The sequence below is a fragment of the Marmota flaviventris genome, chromosome 14 (assembly GCF_047511675.1).
Source record: "Marmota flaviventris isolate mMarFla1 chromosome 14, mMarFla1.hap1, whole genome shotgun sequence".
NCBI lineage: Eukaryota > Metazoa > Chordata > Mammalia > Rodentia > Sciuridae > Marmota > Marmota flaviventris.
This window is the reverse complement of record NC_092511.1, coordinates 94,119,704-94,141,952: the sequence shown is the minus strand read 5'-3', so window position 1 is coordinate 94,141,952 and position 22,249 is coordinate 94,119,704. Positions and strand designations below refer to the sequence as shown.

The 22,249-nt window shown below is 44.6% G+C and overlaps 1 protein-coding gene across 1 annotated transcript in view; it reads right to left on the bottom strand.

The window, feature by feature from the left end:
* Positions 1-22,249, bottom strand: part of Rfx8 (regulatory factor X8) — a 66,498-nt gene that overhangs the window by 32,313 nt on the left and 11,936 nt on the right. Inside the window, exons 4-5 of the mRNA XM_071601297.1 lie at positions 13,611-13,623; positions 5,010-5,068 (exon numbers count right to left, since the gene is read on the bottom strand). Of these exons, the coding sequence (XP_071457398.1) occupies positions 5,010-5,068; positions 13,611-13,623 (72 nt within the window). The remainder of the gene's footprint in view (positions 1-5,009; positions 5,069-13,610; positions 13,624-22,249) is intronic.

The following is a 22,249-nucleotide window of genomic DNA, read 5'->3' as shown; positions in this document are numbered from 1 at the left end:
GGGTGTTTCAGTCAGTTTTTTTTCATTGCTATGACCAAAATACCTGAGAACAACAACTTAGGGAAGAAAAGTTTATTTGAGGCTCACAATTTCAGAGGTTCAGTCTGTGGTTGGCCAACTCCATAGCTCTGGGGATTGAACCCAGAGTTGCACACATACAGGATGATACCAGGTGGAAGGGCATGGCAATCAGAAAGCAGACAGCTCTGCTCACCAGGGACAAAGTATGTACCCCAAAGGTACATCTCCAGTGACCTGCTTCCTTTGGGCACATCCAAGCTGCCTACAGTTACCACTCAGTTAACCCATCAGTGGATTAATCCAATGATCAGATCACAACTTTCATCATCCAATCATTTCAGCTTTGAAAATTCTTGCATTGTCTCACACATGAGTTTTTAGGGAACGCCTCATACTTAAAGGTGGGTTTCCATCTGTAAGGCACCCGAGGACAGGTAGGCTCCTCTGACCACGTGTGCCCACTCTTAGGGAGAAAAGCCACTGTATCTTGTCTGAATCTTAGCCACCATCATACACAGTGCTGCCCAGGCTAGAGAACAGGCACAACTGGAATCCTACTATGATGTCCCCTTGTTATCAACTGGTATTGTACTCAACCTTTTGTCATCCTGAACCCCTCTGAGAATCTGATGAAAGTAACTGACCTCCCTGGAAAAACCCACACTAAACACATAATATTGTGGAGATGCTAGGTTAAGGCTCCATCCACCATTTAATGTTTTGGGAATGGAGTTGGATATCAATGTCTAAATACATACGTAAGGTAGATGTATAGAAGGGTGACCACTCAAAGGATTCTCTCTTTAGATGCTGTCTATGCCCCATCCCAACATACTCTAGAAAGTTGGCTTCATTTGGAGGGGTCTGGTGAATGGCACCTCTCTGTTATGTGGGTGGGGTGACATCGAGAAGGAGGGGTTATTTCACAGAGCTCACCAGCCAGACCACTAGTTCCTCTAATAGAAAAGACCTGAGGAACTCTCAATTCCAACTCTAGGCTAGTTTCTCATACTGCAAAACCCAACTGTACCCAGCGGCTCAAGATCACGGCTGGACTTCCTGGTGACATCAGTGTTCTCTGAATACTGCTGCTGCTATTTCCAAAGCCAGTGCTTCTCAAGATGTGGTCCTGAAGCCATCCACACCAGAATCCCTTAGGGTACCTGAGGACCATATCCCTGGGCCCTAAGTGAATCAGAAGAGACCTAAAGTCTAGAACTTTAACCATCTTTCCAACCAAGCATGCTGTAGTTGAGAACTAGAGGTCTAGGCAGACTGCTTTTTGTCTAAAGCTACAAAAATCTTTGCATTTCAACATAATGAACACATCCCTGTTTCACCTAATCAGAAGTCATCTGGCAATGTAGTATTGGGATATTCAAGAAATGATTACAAGGAGAATGTAAAAGTGCATTATTTCAAAACATCATAAAAAGTAAATTCATGAGTTCCTGAAGCCGGTTCCCTTAGGTCTCTTCCTCTGCAGAAATTACTTACAGTATAATTCTTTCATTATACACCGTGAAAATAACTGTTTTTTTCAGGAAAAAAAATACCATTCTGCTTTAATTTTAATTTTTTGGTGCTGGGGATTGAACCCAGGGTTGCACACATACTAAGTGTGCACTCTACCACTGAGCTATGCCTCTAGCCTTAGGGGGAAAAATATATTAGATATTATGAATTGAAATATTTTCTTTACAACAAATCAGAGGCCAAAGTAACTGTATGATGCAGAGCTACTAAAGTTTGAATATCTGTAAAAGAAGGCATGCAAGTAGCAAATGGGAGGATTTGGGTGCTGGAGAAACAATTCAGCAAAATGGCAAATAAAAAAGTGAGAAATTCAATTTAGATTTTCCAGGTATATTAAATTGAGATTACAATTTTCAAGAGACCCAAGAAATGCCATTAGAATTTGTATCATTTACTCAGCCTATAGTGAGCATGCATGCTATAATTTGGATATTTAATGTCCCCAAAGGTCCATGTGTTAAAGACTTGATCCCCGGACTGTGGTGCTATTGGGAGGGCACAGAGTTTTAAAAGGTGGAACCTAGTGGGAGGTCTTTAGGTCAATGGGGGCATTACCTTGAAAGGCATTATGGGACACTAGTCCCTTCCTCTTCCTGTTTTTTATATCTCAGCTACGAACTACATAGTTTTGCTCCACCATACATACCCTGACATGATGTACTGCTTGACCATCAGCACAAAAGAGACAGGGCCAAATTACCATGAACTGGAAACCTCCACAACTGTGAACCAAAAATAAGCCTTTTCTTTTTAAAAGTTGACTATCTCAGTTATTTTGTTACAGTCCCAGAAAGCTGACTAACAGAACATACTAGATGTCAGATCTTGAGGATACAATGGGGAACACCTCCCAACTATGACCTACTCCTTCAGGCACCATCTGCCTCTCCTGAATTATTCCATCAATTCTCCAGGATGCCTTTGTCCTTCCTTCATCCTTAAACACACTGCTCCCAGAAATTATCACTACCAAAGCTAATGTATTCTCTCACTCTCCTTTTGAAGATGTCAGAAGGTCTCCTAAAATCTCTTGGATCAAATCCAAATTTCCCAGGCTAGCATCAACATGCTCCCCAACATTCTAACACCTGTCTCCTTGCTGCCTCCACATTACTACTACGACCTCCCTGCTCAAATGCAAACTACACTTCCAAGATAAGGGCCCTCATAACAAAGAAGCTCAGTGATTCCTTCCAGGATGAATTTAAAAGACAGTATGATACACAGAATACCTAGTGGTCCTCAAAAATGTTCACATCAGCTGGGTGCAGTGACACACGCCTATAATCCCAGTGGCTTGGGAGACTGAGACAGGAGGATTTTGAGTTCAAAGCCAGCCTCAGCAAAAAGGGAGGCACTAAGCAACTCAGTGAGACCCTGTCTCTAAATAAAATACAAAATAGGGCTGGGGTGTGGCTCAGTGGTCAAGTGCTCCTGAGTTCAATCCCCGGTACTACCCACTTCAAAAAATAAAAGTCCACATCATGATCTCCAGAGCTTGTGACTATGTTACAGGCACAGTGAGATTTGCAGATATGAAGAAGTTGAGGACCTCGAGACAAGGAGATTACTCTGCATTCTCTGGGTGCCCCCATGCAATCACAAGGTCCTTAAAATCAGGTGACCTTTCCGAGCTACAGAGACAGAGAGATGGCAGAAAGGGAAGGACTCAGTCTGCCTTTGCTGGAGGTGATGATGAAGCAAGGGGTCATGAGCCAGGGGTCAGTAGCCAAGGAATGTGGGTGGCCTCTGGGAGGTGGAAAAAGGCAAGGAAGGGATCCTCTCCCAGAATCTGCAGAAGGAACACAGCCCTGTGGACATCTTGACCTTAGCTCGGTGAGAACCACTGTGAGACTCCTGACCTCCACAACTGTAAGACAATCAGTTTGTACTGTTGATGGCCATGGAATTTTATGCTGATTTCTTACAGCAGCAGTAGGAAATAAACCCAGACCACCTCTTCCAGGAAGTCCTCCCTCATCAGTGGGGCCAACTACAGCCTCCCCTGACCACCACCCTGGGTTTCCCAATGCACCCGTGGCCTCCCTGCCCAGCCAACATGGTGCCCATTGTTTGAGGTCTGTCACAGCTACCCAGCTAAGAGGCTGTGTTCCTTGTCACTGTTTTTTCAGTCCTCAAGAGTGCTGGTCACAAAACAGGAGTTTAAAAAAGTTATCTGTTCAATGACACTTGTCAGTGAGACACCATCTGTAATGGACAGAATGTCTGCACCCCCCATCCATATGTGATGGTGACCCCAAAGTGATGGTAATAGGAGATAGGGCCTTTGAGAGGTGACTGTGCCAGGAGGATGGAACCCCCCCCAATGGGGTTAGCGTCCTAAAAGAGGCCAGGGGAGGCCAGCTCCCTCTTACACCTGAGGAAGTCAGCTGTCTGCAACTCATTAAAGAGCATTCATCAGTACCCACCGCAACGGCACCCTGATCTCAGACTTCCAAACAACACAACTGTGAGAGATAAATCTGTGGTTTTTAAACCACCCAGTTTATGGCCATTTGTTATAGCAGCCTGAGCTAAGACAGTGCCAGAGAATGTCATGCTGCCTTGGTCAACCAATTAAAATTCAACACAAAATTCATAGATTAGCTATTAATAGTTTTGATATCCTAATTACAAGAGCTAAAACTGTAATATAGAGACCTTTATGTAGCAGCACCATTCACAATAGTTAAAACTGTGGAAACAACCTAGATGCCCTTCAATAGATGAATGGATAAAAAAAAAATGTGGCATATATATACAAAGGAATATTACTCAGCAATAAAAGAGAATAAAATCATGGCATTTGCAGGAAATGGATGGAGTTAGCCAAGTGAAGTTAGCCAATTCCAAAAAAAACAAATGCCGAATGTTTTCTTTGATATAAGGAGGTTGATTCATAGTGGGATAGGGAGGGGGAGAGTGGGAGAAATAGACAAACTCTAGATAGGGCAGAGGTGTGGGAGGGGAAGGGAGGGGGCATGAGGTTAGAAATGATATTGGAATGTGATGGGCATTATTATCCAAAGTACATGTATAAAGACATGAATTGGTGTGAATATACTTTGGATACAACCAGAGATATGAAAAATTGTGCTCTATATGTGGAATAAGAATTGTACTGCATTCCGCTGTCATATATAAATAAAAAATTATTAATAAAAAAGAGACCCTTATGGACAAATTTATTGTTAAGAACCTATACACCCTTTTAAATTGTGGCTAAAGAAAGAGTGACACAGCAAACGTGCAAACAGGATGCTCCTTGAGGACATACCTTACCCAGCACAGTGCTTGGTGCACAGGAAACACTCAGCAATAAAGGACAAATGGGTGGCTGGTTAAGGCTTACCCAACACAAGAACATCACACATAGAAAAACAGTTGTCTCTGATTAAGTATTACTAAATATTTCTGAGTCTATTACGATGCATCGATTTCAGCCAACTCACAGTTTCTTCCTGTTGGATAATGCTGCTGGAGTCAGTAGACTTTTCAAAGGCAACAGCATCTTCACTGTGGAAGAACAGATAACAGAGAAGTAATTTTAGTAAGATGCCTGTCTCTGAGCCCAGAATGAAATTTCCTTTGCAGCCGGGTTATTTGTTTGGGGTTATAACTTCTATTGAAAAACTCTCCTCCACGTTTCTATCTGCAAAAAATGGTAAATTATTGCATGCTTGAGATTAAAAAAAAAAAAAGACCCTCTTCTGTAACTGGGACAACCCTATATTTATTTTTCAAGGTAATTCCCTTCAGAAGCAAAGATATGATGTCATCATGGGTATAATGCACTCCTGTGGGAAAAGAAAAATCATCATGAAAATGAAATTATACTATTTTCTGATTTCAATGCTTTTAAAATGATCAATCCAGAAATGGTGATATCCTCGGAGCCAATGGATGCAGCAGAGCACACAACAAGGAAACTGGAAATCAATAATAGACATGCAAATTTCATTCCACTGGGCCTCTTGGATTCAAATAATATAGTGAAGACATTTATATAAAATGGAGAACAGATTCAGTCCTATACATGCGGCGTGGTTCACCTTTCACGTGATTATGGACATTTGAGAATCTGGGCGCTCAGGGACTCCCGGTTGCATCAGGGAGTGTGGCATCTCCTTCCCACTTTTCCCGGTCAGCCCAGAGCTGTGGCTGGGCTGTGGAAGCCATGGCAGCTGTGTCCACCCCCACCCAACCCACCTCCCCAGGCCTCATGGCAATGGCCCAGTTAAACACAAGGAGAGAGGAGGAAGGTGTCAGACCATCGCTTTGCTTCTGGAAGCAACTGTCCAGGCGGGGAGGGACAGGAGCAAGAGGGGAGTGGAGCAGAATGACTTCCATCTCATGCAGGAAGACCCTGCGTCCCCGCACGGCTCTCTAAAGCTCTCCTCTGAAGCTTCGTGTCATTGTGTCAGTCTGTGCTCTAAACCAAGTTGTGGAAAATTGAGCAGAATATTCGATGTCCATCTGATTAAGTGTTTCTGCATAATGCTCCTACTTCAAAATAAGGTAAAAAGATTCAGAACCTGGATACAAACCCACTGGGAAGGCACCCTCTTCATCTTTTCATAAGAGTTGTTATCAAATGTGAGTTTTACTTTGAATATTCCAATGGATGGAGGCTCATGGGACATGAAATCCATTCAACTTGGAGGGATATATACATTAACCCTGCACGTAATCAGCAAAGTTAAAAGAAGAATTTGCAGTGTGTTGGGAATTTGTCACATTTTAGGAACTGAATTGTGTTTCTCCACCCCCCCCAAATTCATATATTGAAGTCCTAGCCCTTAATGTGACTATGTTTGGAGAGAGAACTATTTTTAGAAGATAAGTAAAATTAAATGAGGTCATAAGAGTATGTCCCTAATCCAGTAAGAGTAGTGTCTCTTCCTCTCTCTCTCTCTCTCTCTCTCTCTCTCTCTCTCTCTCTCCTTCACTTACTCCCCCCTCCCCACTTCCCCACACACGAAAGACCGTATGAGGGGACAATGAGAAGGTAGTCATCTATAAGCCAGCAAAAAAGCCTCACCCAAAACCAAACCTGCTGACACCCTGATCTTGGACTTCCAGCCTCCAGATGAGTGAGAAAGTCAATTCCTATTGTTTAAGACCCCATTCTATGATATCTCGTTACTACAGCCCAACCTAATACATCATGTCTCAATATCTTGAGTAAGTATGACAATGATAGTTTCCTCAGGTAAAATTTATAAGCAGCCCATTATCACAGATTCTGGAACATTATGTCAACACAAACAATAAACAATAACTAAAGTAGAATTCAGCTGAGAATGGAATAAGACAGAAGAAAATGTTAAAAAAGAAAATTTGCTGACTACAGGGATAACAGAAGAGAAACATAATCGGGAACATATGACTTCCAGCCTTTAGAGATGTTTTTAAAATCATTGTAAGGGTTTCTTCAACCAAATTGGACCGAGTGCAATTTCTCTACAATTCCACATTGTATCAACATGCTACTCCTTATGTTTGCTATGGAAAATGAATGCAAGACCATAATGTGAACAAATTCAGCTCCATCCATCCATCCATTACCCATTCCTTAAGCACCCTACAGCCACCTGGTCCATCCAGCCAACCACCCACCCATTCATCTATTTAGCCACCATCCATCCATCCACCTACCCACCCACCCACTCACTCATCCATCCACCCATCCACTCATCCTTCCATTCAAACATCTATCCACCTATCTACCTATCCATCCATTCAATTATCCATCTATCCACTTCTCATTCATTCATCAAACATTTATTGTTTATTGTATGTCAGGCATTGTGTTAGTCCTTGGATAAAGGTGTGATTGAAACAGACAAAGTATGTCTGACTTACCTTATCTATTAAGGAAGGAAACACACACACACACACTCAAACAATTGCAGAGATGTTAGTAAGGGCTGTTTGCTGGCAGCTGAAGTATTCTGTTAGGGTGTTTGCCAGGGTCGCATCCTGGACTTCTGTTAGCTCAACAGTCCACGTGCATGTCTAATGACAACTTGACCATCTCAAGAGAGCCCCCGTTATGATTAGTTAACTTCACTTAGTTGGTACAAGATACTTGCACAGCACTTATTAAACTCTTCAGTTGATGACAGTAATCTTCGTGGGGTACTCAGAAATAGGAATCTGGCTCACTGGGTAGAGACCAAAAGCACCGTGAACCCTACCATTACTAAACCCCATGTCCCTGGGTTTCTACTTAAAATCCAGCAATTCTGCCTTCTCTAGACATCCCCAGTTCTCTGGATCTCCACGTAAAGCCAAGCAGCCCCACACATCATTCCACCAATGGAGCCAAGTTACCCCCCTCTTCAGCTACAGAACAACAGCACACGTTCGCCCACCACAGAACCTCAGTTCCCGGCACTCCACCTAGAGTAGAGCAGCACTGTGGATCCCGTGATTATAGAAACTGAGTTCTCTGGCTCTCTGTGTATAGTCCAGGCCTGGTTCTATGAAAAGGAACCCCGAGGGAAACCTTCAGCCTTACCACTCGCCGCCCTCCCCTACCCCTGACTCTCATACTTTGGAGTAATGAGTAATACTCACTTGACTGAGTAATGCTCTCAATTATTTCAAGTTTTTAAATGAAACTCCCAAGTCTCTGCCATGTGGTCCATGCTGAATGTGGATTTAATTCAACAGTAATTGAACAGAGGGTGGCATTACCCTCCTCGTCTTAAAAGGACGACGAAGGGAACTGCCTGCCATTTGGGGGCCTGTGTGGGTGGCAGGAATCCTCTTTGGGGGAGCTATGTCACTTTTTAAAATAATCTGGGGGATTTTATGCATTGGAATAACAATAGTGGGAAAGAGGAAATATTTCAACCTCACAGAGAGATGGGATCTGGCATAACAAAGCGCCTTTCTCCACTTGGCCAGTCAGAAGCAACTTGCTTCTTCAAAGAAATGGTGGTGAGGGGCTGGGGTTGTGGCTCAGCGGTAGAGGGCTTGCCTAGCACGTGTGAGGCCCTGGGTTCGATCCTCAGCACCACATAAAAATACATAAATAAAATAAAGGTATTGTGTTCAACTACAACTAAAAAAAATAAATATTAAAAAAGAAATGGTGAGGCTGTCTTCTCACCTCTTTGACGTCCCGATTCAGGAGAATGATGTATAACCTGGTTCATCAGGTAGGATTAGTGAGGTCAGGTGCATTTTTATAAAAAAAAAAAAAAAAATCAACCTGGTTTCAGAGGCTTCTTGCAAACATGCATGAGTTAGGGGGTGAGCAGGAGGTAATAATACTGCTGGGCTACAAGGCAGGTGAGCGGAGAATCGCTGCTGGCAGCCTGGGCGTTTGTGGAGGTCCAAGTCAAGGATGGTGGTGCCCTGAGGAGCTGCAGATTTGGCGGATGAAACACTGCAGATGTGGGCTGTGCTTGAATCTGGCAGCCAAGGCTGGGCTGCACTAAAAAGTAAGGCTGTGGTAGACCAGCGCCCCACCTCCCCATACTGGGGTCTACCACCCAGGAGGCAGCATGGGGAGGCTGAGGCCAGAGTCGGCCTGGAGAGGAAGCTTCCAGGGTGCCAGCCAGGATGGCCCCATGTCTCCGGGCTCACTGCCCCCTGGATGGTTTCCCCAGTGTGGTTCTGAGTCAGGTCTTTGGGTCATTTATTAGGCTGTGATCAAAAGCACAGCCACTATAAACTATGGCTCCAATGAAACCACACACAGAATCCAGAGTCGACCTTGCTGAGATGGAAGCCTGCTTTCCGAGGCCTGAGATGCATGAGCGGTCTCCAAGCTTGTGGCACGGGAATGACCCGAGGCAGGTTGGATCCATGAGGTCATTTGGGGTCCTTGTGGACTGTCCCCTCCCTCTGGTGCACCCCAACCTAGGATGTCAGGGTGAATAACCAATGGAGGCATTGGAGGGGAGACAGCAAAGACCAGGAAGATGGAGGAAATCCCCCAGTGTGGTCAATCTGCATTCCTCTCTAGCTCTGCAGCAAACCAGATGCAGTTCCTTGAGCAAGACTCCTGAGCTCTGACCTCAATTTTCCACCCCATCAAGGGAGGGAATGGGGTTTTGATGACCCCCGAGATGTTTTCCAGCCCTCCACTAACACTTGAGTCCCTCCCAGCTCACCCACCCAAGGTCAGATTCTGAAGGCTTTGCTTCTTGTGTGAATCAGCAAATTGACAACCTGCTCTCTGTGCAGCCTAGACCCAGCATGAGAATCCCATTAACTTCACTAGTTTTTGTGATCAATTTGGCTTAAAAAAAGGGGGGAGGGATGGGCAGAAAGAGGACTGAGACACACTTGTACAGCACACAACTTTAAAAATAACATTTCCCACGAGGTCTTTCAAGGGTAACATTAGCTTCATAGGCTTTGGGGGTGTTTTGGCTTCTTGGGTCTCGCTAACAATTTGCATTTACATTCTCAGGTTTTGACATCGTTTGTCACTAATCCAGACTTTCATTTACATCATTTTGGCATCGTCATCTGCCCTCACAAATCACTCTAACAGCAGGGAAACAACTTGAAGCAATTACGAAGGTAAGAGGATAAAAATGTAATAAAACCTAATTCATGTACCAGACTTGTTCGGGGTCGGATTTCAGAGCAAAGGTGCTTCATCTTCCAGTCATGGAAGGGCCAATCTGCAATTCTCTCCCAAAGCAGATAAAATAATTATTTTTGATTTTGATTAGACGATATCCTTAACTTCATGAATATTTTTATGCAGGAAATAAAATCAGTAAAATATATATACACATTCATATAAGGATATATGTCATTGAGATTACAAAAATCTTGTGTTATTTTGATTATACTAACAATGTGAATCACTAAAATACACTGAGCACTTATGGCTAAGTGCTTGACTTGGTTTACACTAATCCTCACAGAAACCTGTTAGGAAGGTAGATGAGAATTATTATCCCATTTTATAGATAAGGGGAGAGGGAGAGGGAGAGGGAGAGGGAGAGGGAGAGAGAATATGAATTCACAGAGCTGGAGACACTGATCTGATTTCAGAGTAGAGTATTGCCTTTTCTACTATTTAGGATACACGTGTCAGGTTAAAAAAGATAATACAGGGACTAGGGATGTAGCTCAGTGGCAGTGTACATGCCTAGCATGCACAAGGCTCTGATTCAATCCCCAGAACCACAAACTCTCCTCTCTCTTCTCCTCTTCTTTCTCTGCCCACCCCACCAACACACACACACACAGGATAAAGAAAGACCTAAGTTTTTTGAAACTCAAAATGAACAAGAACAACATTATTTTAAAAACTGGCGTGCGTTCTCAGAGTGGCTTGCTCATTTCCTGCATCAGGGGCTGTTGCTATCCTACTAATTAACTGTATCCTGACCGATTAGCTTTTATGAACAACTTAATTGCAAAATGATGACCCAGGGGACATCTCTAAGGGGTTGAAAGTATAAGTCCACCACGTTCGCCTTCTTGAGTCCCAACTCAGCCACTTGGGGGTAAGATTTCACTGGCAGACAGCAAATAACACGTTGCATTCACTGGGCGTCTCTCCAGGGGAGACAGACAACGAGGGGTGCTTTGAACAAATGATATAGTCCCCCAGACGATGTCAGAGGACTTCGGCATGGTATCTGCATCAAAGCCTTTGCCAAGCAAGGGTGTGGTCTGGTGCATACTTCCCCACATGTATGTTTTAAGCTGCTAGACAACAACCAGGTAAGGCATATTTTTTTTTAACCTTAACAAGTTCTAACCAGTCTTGAAAACCATAGGGTGGACAGGGCCAAAAAGCGGGTTGCAACTTGGACACCTCATTAGTACCTGTGAATTAGGCTCCCGGGGTTCATCAGGAGGCCTAGCAGGGGGTGGGGGTGGGGGGCTGGCCCCACAAAGACCCAGCTCCCACTCTCAGCCCCTTCTGGTACATTGGCTGCACAAACAGAAGGCAAAGAGGTCCTGCTGCAGTAGGCAGACCCCCTGAAGGAACCACGGGGGGCTGGCATCGTCAGACAGTGGGTGCCCACAACTGCCAGGCTGAAGGCTGGCTCCCCCAGAACTTGCTTTCCCCAGGGCGGGGCTGGAAGATGAGCCCTCTGCCTTTCTGCTTTGTCTGCACGCAGCGGAGCCAGCTGTGGACCCGTGGCCCACATTCCACAGGCTCAGGGCCGCCACCGAGGCAGCCCCCTGAGCTCATGAGTTGGCTGTAGAACAAAGGAACAGAAGAACAAAGGCACAGGGTGTTGAAGGCAAAGCGTTAGATGCTTTTTAAAGGCCTTTAATGCACAGAGTTGGAAAAGCTGGGGGGGTGGGGGGTGGGGAGAGAAAAAGAGCATTGTGGGGGGGTGGGTGAGGGCAAGGGTTAGTTTCCATATATCCTGAAGAGCAATGTGAGACCCTGCACACCTGATTTCAGAATTGACATTAAACACGATGGTGGGGGTTCACATATCTGGAAAATGATCAAACCGTTAACCAGGGATTTTGCCCAAGAGGTGAAGAATATAAGTGAGTTCAGCATAGCTCCTCTCTAGGACACACACACACACACACACACACACACACTCCACTGCCTGCCCCTGGCCCCCCGCGGCCCCCCCCCCCCAGACTGCAGTAACTATACTTCGGCCTCGATTCTTCCGTGAATTTCTAGGTCAGCAATTATACCCAGGTCTGGTTGGCAGCTAAACAAGGCTGGAATCTGAGAAGCCTGTTCCCTGCCAAACTGTGTTGCCCTTGAGAGGCCGGAGGAAGGAAGGGCTCCGGACGTCGTGAGGGGCCTTGTTGGTAGGGTGTGCACGGCACACTACGGTCATCTTCATTCAAACAGCAACAAGGCCCTCAAGAGTTTCATTTGTTTTAAAAATCAAACTGGTCTCTCCCGGATCCACGACAGATGCTGCCTCAGCAGTTTTCAGGGAGAATCACCATAATCCCACGAGACCCGCTGAACACCAGGGGCCTTTGCCGCTGGCCCCTTCTTCAGGTGTCAAGAGCTAAGCCACCTTCAGTGTCCTGCTGCTGGAAGGGGTGCCCTAGGGGGTTCCAGAGACCTGGGCATCTGGGTCTCTGAACTGATGGCTCTTAGGGGGACAATATAGAGGCAATAGGGAGGAGACAGGGGCTTGTCTTGAGACAGTGTATTTTAATTAGGTTACAGGCTTCTCTGGAAAGCTGGATGGTGGTGAGATAAGTCAAGCCCCCCCAAAGCCACCCCTGTGCCACCAGCCCTGGTTCTTGGACAGTTCTCTCCACTGCTAGAGCCCTCATTGGGTTTCCATTTCCTTCCTTCACACAAGGTCCAGAAAGGAAAAAGAAAAAAATGTCAAACCAGATGCCCTTGAACAGCCTGTGCACAGCTCAGGGACCTAGAGGGTTGCTTTGGTGAAGCTTGTATGATCCCCTTCATGATGGTTCTTTTTAGAAAGGCAGGGCTTTCGTGTGTGTGTGTGTGTGTGTGTGTTGCTGGGGACTGAACCCAAGCCCTTTTGCATGCGAGGCAAGCACTCGACCACTGGGCTGCACCCCTCGCCCAAGGAATTTTCAACTCGCCTCTCCCAATTGAATTCCAATTTTAGATTAAATAAGAGGAAGAGAGTTTTCGAACGTCTTCTTTGCTGTACTACAGAAAAATACCTGCTTCCCTGAGGCATGAAACTTTGGAGAACAAGGAAAATACTCATCTGAAGCCTTGCTGGGGGTTGGGGGGGGGTTCCCCTTTGGCTTTTAAACAAGAAAGAGAGAGAATCTCTTAAAAGCCATTTGTGAGTAGAGCCAGCTGCACACCCGTGGGGCTGATGACTTCCAGGTGTGCGGAGTTCTGCTTCTCCTTCCGTGACCGGCCTCCCAGTGCTGAAGAGCCCTGTTCTGGCTGTGAGAGATGGACAGTGCACACGTCCCCAGAGGAAAAGCAACTGCACCGCCATTTCACCGTCCACATGGATGGGGAGGCCAGGAGAGTGCTTCCAGAGAATGGAAAGACTGGAACTTCAACCGAGAAAAGGGACCAGGTGTGAGCAGAGGAAACACTAAAACCTCTGGGCCACCCCGAAATGGGTGGGGGATACTTCCATCATGACACTTCTTTTTTTTTTAAATTATTATTATAGGGTTATGCTTGATTAATTTTAATTGAAATTTTTATTGAGGTAACTGTATATTTATATGCAGTTATAAGAAATAATTGAGAGATCACTTCTACGCTGACTCATTTCCCCCAACAGTATTATTTTACAAAAACTATAGTACAGTCATTCCTTGGTAGCCATGAGAAATTGTTTCCAGGAATCTCCAAGGGGTCTCATTTCCCCTTGTGCTTGGGTTTCTATCAGGGACTGATTCCACGAACCCCTGCAGATACAAAGACCTGGGGATGCTCAGGTCCTACAAAAAATGAGGTAGTGTTTGCACAGCACCTATGCATGACCTCCTCTGTATTTAAAAATCATCTCTAGATTACTTATAATACCTAATACGATGTAAATTCTATGTAAATAAGTCTGTATATATTCAATACAGATACAATTTTTCCCAAATATTTTCTATTCATGGTTGGTTGAATCTGAGGATGTGGCACCATGGATATGAAAGGTCAAATCTACAGTATCACAACCAGATATTGACAGTGATACAATTCACTAATCTTACTCAAATTTCCAAAGTTTTACTTAAACTCATTTCTCAGTGCGTGTGTGTGTGTGTGTGTGTGTGTGTGTGCGCGCGCGCGTGCGCCCACATGCACCTGTGTGTGAGTATCTGTGTGGGCTCACATAAGATATGGAACCGTTCCATCACTGCAAGGACAGATTTGGTTTGCCCTTTTATAACCACACCCATGTCTTGCTCCTACCCTCCCCCGGGTCCCTAACTTCTGGCCACCCCTCATGTTCCGCCATTTTAAACACTTTATCATTACACAATGTTGTGTAAGTGGAATCCTACGGGATATGACTTCTGGAAATTGGAGGTTTTTTCCTTCAGCAAAATGCCCTGGAGAGACCCTGAAGTTGCTGTGTATACAAAGTCATCTTCATTGCTGAATAGTCTTCCATGGTACGGATATATCTGTTTAACCAATTACCTGTTGAAGGACATCTGGGCTAATTCCAGTTTGGGGCTATTGTAATAGCCCAAACATATAAATATGCTATAACGTTCATGTATAGGTTTTTGTGTGGACATTAGTTTTTATGTCTCTGGGATAAAAGCTCAAAAGTGAAATTGCTGGTTGGAATGGAACATGTTTAGTTTTATAAGAAACTGCCCAGATGAACCACTTTATATTCCTACCAGCAGTTCATTGGTGATCCAGTTTCTCTGCATCCTCACCAAAGTTGGAAAAAGCTGAGGGGGTAGGTGTTGTCACTGTTTCTTATTTTAGTCAATTTGATAAGTGGGTAGTTACATCTCATTATGGTTTTAATTGGTATTTCCTTAATGACTAAGGATGCTGACCGTCTTTTCCTGTGCTTATTTGCTGTTTATCTGCTTCTGTGAGAGATGCATGTTTATGTCTTCTGCTTATTTTCTAATTGGATCATTTGTTTTTGTACTGTTGAGTTTTAAGCCTTTGTTCTATACTCTAGAAACTAGTTCTTAAAGAAAATGCAGGGAAAAAAGTACACTCATACAATGCTGGTAGGACTGCAAATTGGTTCAACAAATATGGAAAGCAGGATGGAGATTCCTCAGAAAACTTGGAATGGAACCACCATGTGACACAATTATCCCACTCCTTGATAGATACCTAGAAGACTTAAAATCAGCATACTACAGTGACATAGCCACATCAATGTTTATAGCAGCTCAATTCATAATAGCTAAGCTATGAAACCAACCTAGATGCCCTTCAACAGATGAATGGATAAAGAAAATGTGGTATATATACACATTAGAATATTACTCAGCCATAAAGAAGAATGAAATTATGGCAATTGTTGGTAAATGGATGGAACTGGAGAATATCATGCTAAGTGAAATAAGCCAATCCTAAAAACCAAAGGCTGAAAGTCATTTTTGATATGTGGGTGCTAGCACACAATAAGTGGAATGGGGAGGGAAGAATAAAAGTTCACTGGACTAGTCAAAGGGGAATGAAGGGAAGGGAGGGAGGATGGGAATAGGAGAGACAGTAGAATGAATCAGACCTCACTTTCCTATGTGCATATATGAATACACAGTGAAAGTTCACATCACATACAACCACAAGAATGCAATCCTAATTAGAATAAGTTCTATTCCCTGTATGTATGTCAAAATACATTCTACTGTCATGTCTATCTAAAAAGAACAAATTTTAAAAATAGATACCAGTCCTTTGTCAGCTATGTGATTCACAAACGTCTCCTTGTAGCTTGTCTTTCCACCCTCTTCACGTGGGATTTCCCAGATCTAGTGTTTTGGTTTTGATGAAGTTCAACTTAAGTTTTTCTGCTATGGATCAGGTGCTTGACGTCAAATCTAAGAACTTTCAGCCTCACTGTAGGTCCCAATGATCCCATCCTATTTTGCTTTGGTTTTTTGGTTTTGTTTTGTTTTTGTTTTGCAGTGCTGGGGATCAAACACACGGCCTTGTGCTTGCTAGGCAAGCACTGAGCTCTACCCCCAGCCCTTGTTTTGTTCTTTTTACAATAGGGTCTCACCATATTGCCCAAGATGATCCCACTCAAGCAATCCTCCTGCCTCAGTCTCCCAAGTAGCTGGGACTACAGGTGCAGGCTTTATTCTTGTATTTTAAATTCGCTTGAATTTAAATTCTGATCAATTCTGAGTTGCTTTTCATACAACTCATGAAATACAGGTTGAGGTTCGTGTTGTCGCCTGTGGGTATCTAATCACTCCAGCACCATCTGCTGAAAAACTACCCTCCTTCCACTGAATGACTCTTGTACCTTTGTCAAAAATCAGCTGAGCATAACTGAGTGGGTCTATTTCCAGATTCTCTACTCTGTTCCACTGATCTGAATATCTATGCTGACACCAATATCACAGACTTGAATACAGCTGCTACACAGTGGGCCTTAATCTCAGGTACCGTGTTTCCTCCCATTATATTATTTTTTTAAGACTGTCTGAACTATTTGCCTTTCCATATAGCTTAAGAATAAGCTTTTCTATGTCTAAGGAAAAACCCCGCTGTGATTTTTTTTTCTAACAACCCCATTGAGAGATAATTCATATACCATACAATTTACCCACACAAAGAGAGCAATTCAACGTTCTCTTAGTATATTTTCTGGGTTATACGATTGTGCAGAAAAGAGATAACACGGCAGGCCTGGGACTTCTGTCCTTAGAAAGGCTCTCTGCAAGTCTGGCCCGTTAGCTGGCGTCTGGGAAATTGGCTCTTGGCGTGTTCCCAGTCAACAGTTAGCTGATAAGAGTGGTCCGCTGTGCCTAGAAATTAAATAATACGGTTTGTGCTGAACACCTGCTTTCCTTCTGGGAGTCTGTAATCTGGGCATGTGCTAGGCAGAAGGTGCTTATGTCATCAGCTCCTCCATGAAAACTTGGAAGGATGCTGAGTCCCTCCTGCACTTCCCTGGGCAGAAGTATCAATGCATGTTGTCATGTTCTTGCTGGGAAGGAGAGGGAAGGAGAGGGAAGGAGGAGCCCAGTCAGCCTTCCCGTGGGTCTCCCCCACACGCCTTTTCCTTTTCCCTTTGGGTTCTGCCTGTGTATCCTACATCGCTGTCGTGGACTTTAGTCATGAGGACAACTGTGGGCCAAGTCCTGTGAGTCCTCCTGGATCTCCAGAGGTGGAGATGGCCTTGGGGACCTACGACCTTGGGGATCTACGACACAGTGGTGGCACTGACGAGCTTGCTAGAGGAAGCCTCCACTCATTGAAATAGGGCTATCTCGTTACTTGGGAGAAAGAGATACCCCCAAATGGGTTAGGTGGGCATGCATTTAGGATGGCTGTGTCTTCCTGGTGGATTGGTCTTTTTATCCCACGTAATGTCCCTCAGAACTTTCTTTTCTCTGAAGTCAACTTGATTCCATGTGAAGACAGCTACACCTGCCTTTTTTTCTTGGTGGTGGGGGGTGGGATTCAGGTTTGCATGCTGAATATTTTCTCATCCTTTCACTGTTAACAAATTGAAAAATGTGTTCTGGTTAGTTATACATGACAGCAGAATGCATTTGGACACCTCATACATAAATGGAGTACTATTTCTCGTTCTTCGGGTTGCACGTGACGTAGAGTTACACAGGTCATGTCATCCCTATATGCACAAAGGTCACAATGTCCAATTCACTCTACTCTCATTCCTACCCCCTCATCCTTTCTCTTGCCACCTGACTCTTTCATCAAACTTGAAGTGAGTTTCTTGTCAGTTCATTGCTAGCAGGAGTTCATCGCTTTGAGCAACAGGTGGAAATCTCTTTTCCACTTAGCTCCCCTTACCTTCCCCGATTTAAACATCTTTGTTTTGAGTATAAAATGTTTTTATGACCTTTATTTCAATCATCAAATGTGATTTATAAAATTCATAAGGAAAGAACAGTCTATTCCTCATTCTTCCTTCCTTCTCCCCCTCCCTTCCCCTTTCTCTCCTTCTTTCTCTCCTTCCTTCCTTCCTTCCTTCCTTCCTTCCTTCCTTCCTTCCTCCCTCCCTCCCTCCCTCCTCCACCCCTCCCCAGTACTAAATTGAAGCCAGAGGCACTCTACCACTGAGCTACATTCCCAGCCCTCTTTCATTTTTTAAGACAGAGCCTTGCTAAATGGCTGGACCAGACTGGCCTCAAATTCGCAATCCTCCTGCCTCAGCCTCCTGAGTCTCTGGGATTGCAGATGTGCGCCACCACACCAGGCTCCTTCTGCTCTTCTCCGTGTTTCTTCTTTTCCGAGGCCCCAAGTTATCATTTCTGTTATCATTTCATTTCTTTCAGAGGACTTCCTTTAGCTCACCTTTAAGGGTTAGTGAGCTAGGGCAAGGTGTATTTGTTTTCCTGCACCTGAGAATGTCTTTCTCTCCCCCTCATTCCTGAAGGGTAATTTTGCCATCCAGATGTGGAACTCATGGTTGAAGTACATTCTCTTCCAGCTCTTGAAAAACACAGTGCCTTTTCCTTATGGCTCCCTTGGTGGTTTGAACCAGAAACGTGTTATCATCAGAATCTCTGTTATAGGTCATGTGTCATCTCTCCGGTGGATTTCGGTGTTTCTTTTGTCTTTAGTTTTCAATAGCTTAATTTTCAGCATCTTTGGGGTGTTACTTCTGCCTCTTGAGTTTATCTGGTGCCTGCTGGTGCTGCCTGAGGGGGCAGAAGGGCTTCCCAGGCTGGACTACAGGACTCCTCTCTGCGGTCCCTGGAGGAGGCCTTCTTCCTACTGGTGCGCTACCTCTGGGTGGGAAGGAGGACCTCGAGCTGAGGGACAGAGGCTTCCTGGACCAAGAGGCTTGTGTAGCTGGGTCTCTCTGGACAGATGAGCTTACATTCCTCAGTATCTTTTGGTGGGAAAAGGATGCCTCACACTCATGGAGGAAGGAGAGCGTTCCTTCCCCTGGCAGTTTATCTTTGCAGGATTCTCCATTAAAACTTACCTCCACCCCACTTTTTGCCTGATAGTTAGAGGAGCTCGAGGAAGAATGAGTGCACCTGAGCTGACTTTGCTGTCTAGGCTGGGGCTGGGAGACACTGGTCTGGGTATGGGAGCATAGGAGGAGGGCAAGGTGCCCTGCCACTGTGCTGAGCGCACCGTCCTGGGTCCCAGGGCACTCACTTTACCTGTCTGGGTTTCCCTTCGGCTGCCTCTTACATTAGCTCCAGGATTTAGAGTTTCTTTTAGCACGGAGGGAAAGAGAGGAATGGTCTATGCCTACACCACTGTTGTACACCACTGAAGTCTCCATCAATTTTAACTCATCATGTTTTAATTTATTAGGAGCAACCGTACAATTACTAGCATTCCACTCACTAGTCACAAATTGTTTACATAAATATAAATATATGTGTATATATTTTGCTTTCAAGAAGTATCTGACATAGTTCCTATCAAAGATGGTATTATCAAAGATTTCTATCAAAGATTCCGAGATACTATAGATTTGCTTTTTCCTGCTTCTGTCCTCTAATGCAGCCAACAACCTGGAAATTATCCAAAAGATGATGATGAAAGAATTCCAAAAGCTGGAAAAAAAAGAAGGTGGAATAGAAAGTGGCAGTTATGGTAAGTTGCCTGGGTTTTCCTTCTAACTCCCACATGCTCCTGGGCTGGGCCCTGGAGGAATCCACAACCCAACATGGCCAACGAGCATAGAAACAAATCCCAAGGAGAGCCTTCACCCTCTGCTCCAAGGACTAGGGGAGAGGAGGGGAGCCCAGCAGAGGCCTAGAGGGGGCTGCAACCCCCCCTCTGCAACCAGGGCATGGGCTGGTGGCTCACTCTGCCCACAGCGGCAGCTTCAAAGTCCCGGTGGGCTGCCCACTCCACACGTACCCATGCCCAGGGCACTGACCCATCTGCATGGACCCCAGTGCAGCCCTGGGCCAATCAAACGCCCACCACACACTTGAGCACTGGAAGTGCAGGCTCAGCAGGACCTGTGTGTGTCTCCATCCCACAAGGGGCACAAGGAGCCCTCTGACTCTGGCTCTCCCCACTCCCACAGACCGTGACCCATGGATGTGGGTTCAGCCCCTACAGGTGGCATAGACGGGGACGGCTCAGAAGTTCTAGCAGCACCAGAAGAAAAAAGCAGCAGAGGAGCACGCGAGGACTCCTAAGACTGAACTGTCATTGGAACCACAGCCCACAAAGCAGGCCGGAAGCTCCCTGCTAAACCTAACCAAGGAGGCTGCCTTCTACCTACAGGAGAGGGTTTCACAGGATCAGGAATGTTCTATATCACAGCCACAATGCCCAGGAGACAACAGAACCTGCCCACAATCTCAAGAGCCAGGCAACCCACAATTAATGACAAAGGACTGTCAACAGATGACAATACCAAGGCAAATCAGATGTTGGGATTACCTGACAGGAATGTCAAGCATCATAAAGATGTTCCAACAAGTAATTATGAACTTCTTGAAACCAATTAAAAAGTAGCTCCAAAAAAAAAAAAAAAGTCATACACAAGAACCAAGTTGAAATTATCGAACTGAAAAACACAGTAACTGGAATAAAAACTATCTACAAGTACCCTGAGAAAATCATGCAGGTATGATACAATAAATGCTTCAAAGCCAAGAGTAATATGTTTCTCCATGTGCCCGAGGCTGTTCTGTGCATTTTTTCTTATATTAACTCTTGTAAGAGCTCCACAAACTAAATACTATTATTATTGTTGTTTAATGGATGAGGAAACTGAGACAGAGAGGTTGAATGACTTGCCTAAGATCACACAGCTTACTAGTACGGCTGTCAACTGATATGAACAACTCTTATCCAAATGTAGCATTGTCTACTATTGCTGCCTCTTCGGGAGAATTAAAGTGTTTCCATAAAAATCTAATGGGCCATCTCTTCGTGCCTTCGGCAAAAGTCTCCTAACTGATCTCCATTACCTCCCTCATCTCCTTGCCTAGGGTCCTCTCCTCCCACCCTCCTACTCATCCACCAAGCTCCACCTTCAGCCTTCCTATCTCATCTTTCAACTTATCCCTACCTCAGGCCCTTTGCACTTGCTCTTTTCCCTTTATAGAATGTTTTTCTCCAGGTCTTCATTGTCTGGTTCCTTTATTCACATTTCTGCTGAAATGACACAATCTCAGTGAGCCCTTCAAGTGACATGCCTTCAACTTTTTGTCTTCAGATCACAGCTTGTTTCTTTTTTCTTTTAATTTGTTCTTTTTAGTTACACATGACAGTAGAATGTATTTTGGCAAAATATACATACATAGAGTATGACTGATTCCATTTAGGATCCCACTCTCGGGGTTGTACATGATGTGGAGTTACCCTGGTCGTGTATTCAAACACAATACACTAGGAAAGTTAGGACCGATTAATTCTGCTGTCTCCCTTATTCTGCCCCCTCAACCTTCCCTTTGGTTCCCTTCGCCTAATCCAATGGATCTCTATTACTCCCCTCCCAACCTCCCTTGTCTGGGGTCAGCATTTTCTTTCTCCCTGACTGCAATCCAGTGAGAGGAGAGGTCTTGGTTACCTGTTTCACTGTTTTACCAGAAGTAGCTACAACAGGCCTGGCTCATCGTGCGGGGCAATCCAAATATTTGCTGAATGAATAAATTAATGAATGGAGGATGAGTTATAGAGTTTCCGTTACAAGAAAACCACAGAGATGAACTCGCTCACTTGGAGACCTGATTTGTAAGACTTTCTCCCACAGGTCCTCATATAAAAAACACAGTAGGCAACAGTTTTATAACTGATTCTTAGCAATGTACCACTTAATATGTTTCTACCTTCTAAAATATACATTTAGCATTTCTTGAAAGGTGGCATTGGTCAGAAAGTTACCCTTAAATCTTAATGCGTTTTTTTAAAAAATCCCTCAATTGGCCAAGACCCTGAAGTTCATCAATTATTAACTATTTGTTTAACAGGGAGTACCAGGATAGCCTGGGGCTTAGCTCATGGGAAAGTCAATGTCACTCTTATCCTTATCTTTGCCCGTGGTAGCCCTCTTCCCCCTCATGATGAAGATGCCTATTTTTGTTCCCCCACAAAGACCTGGTGTCTCTGTCGTCTGAAACCAGTGCAGTGTCCTTGGACACCAAGGACTGCCCGGTCAGT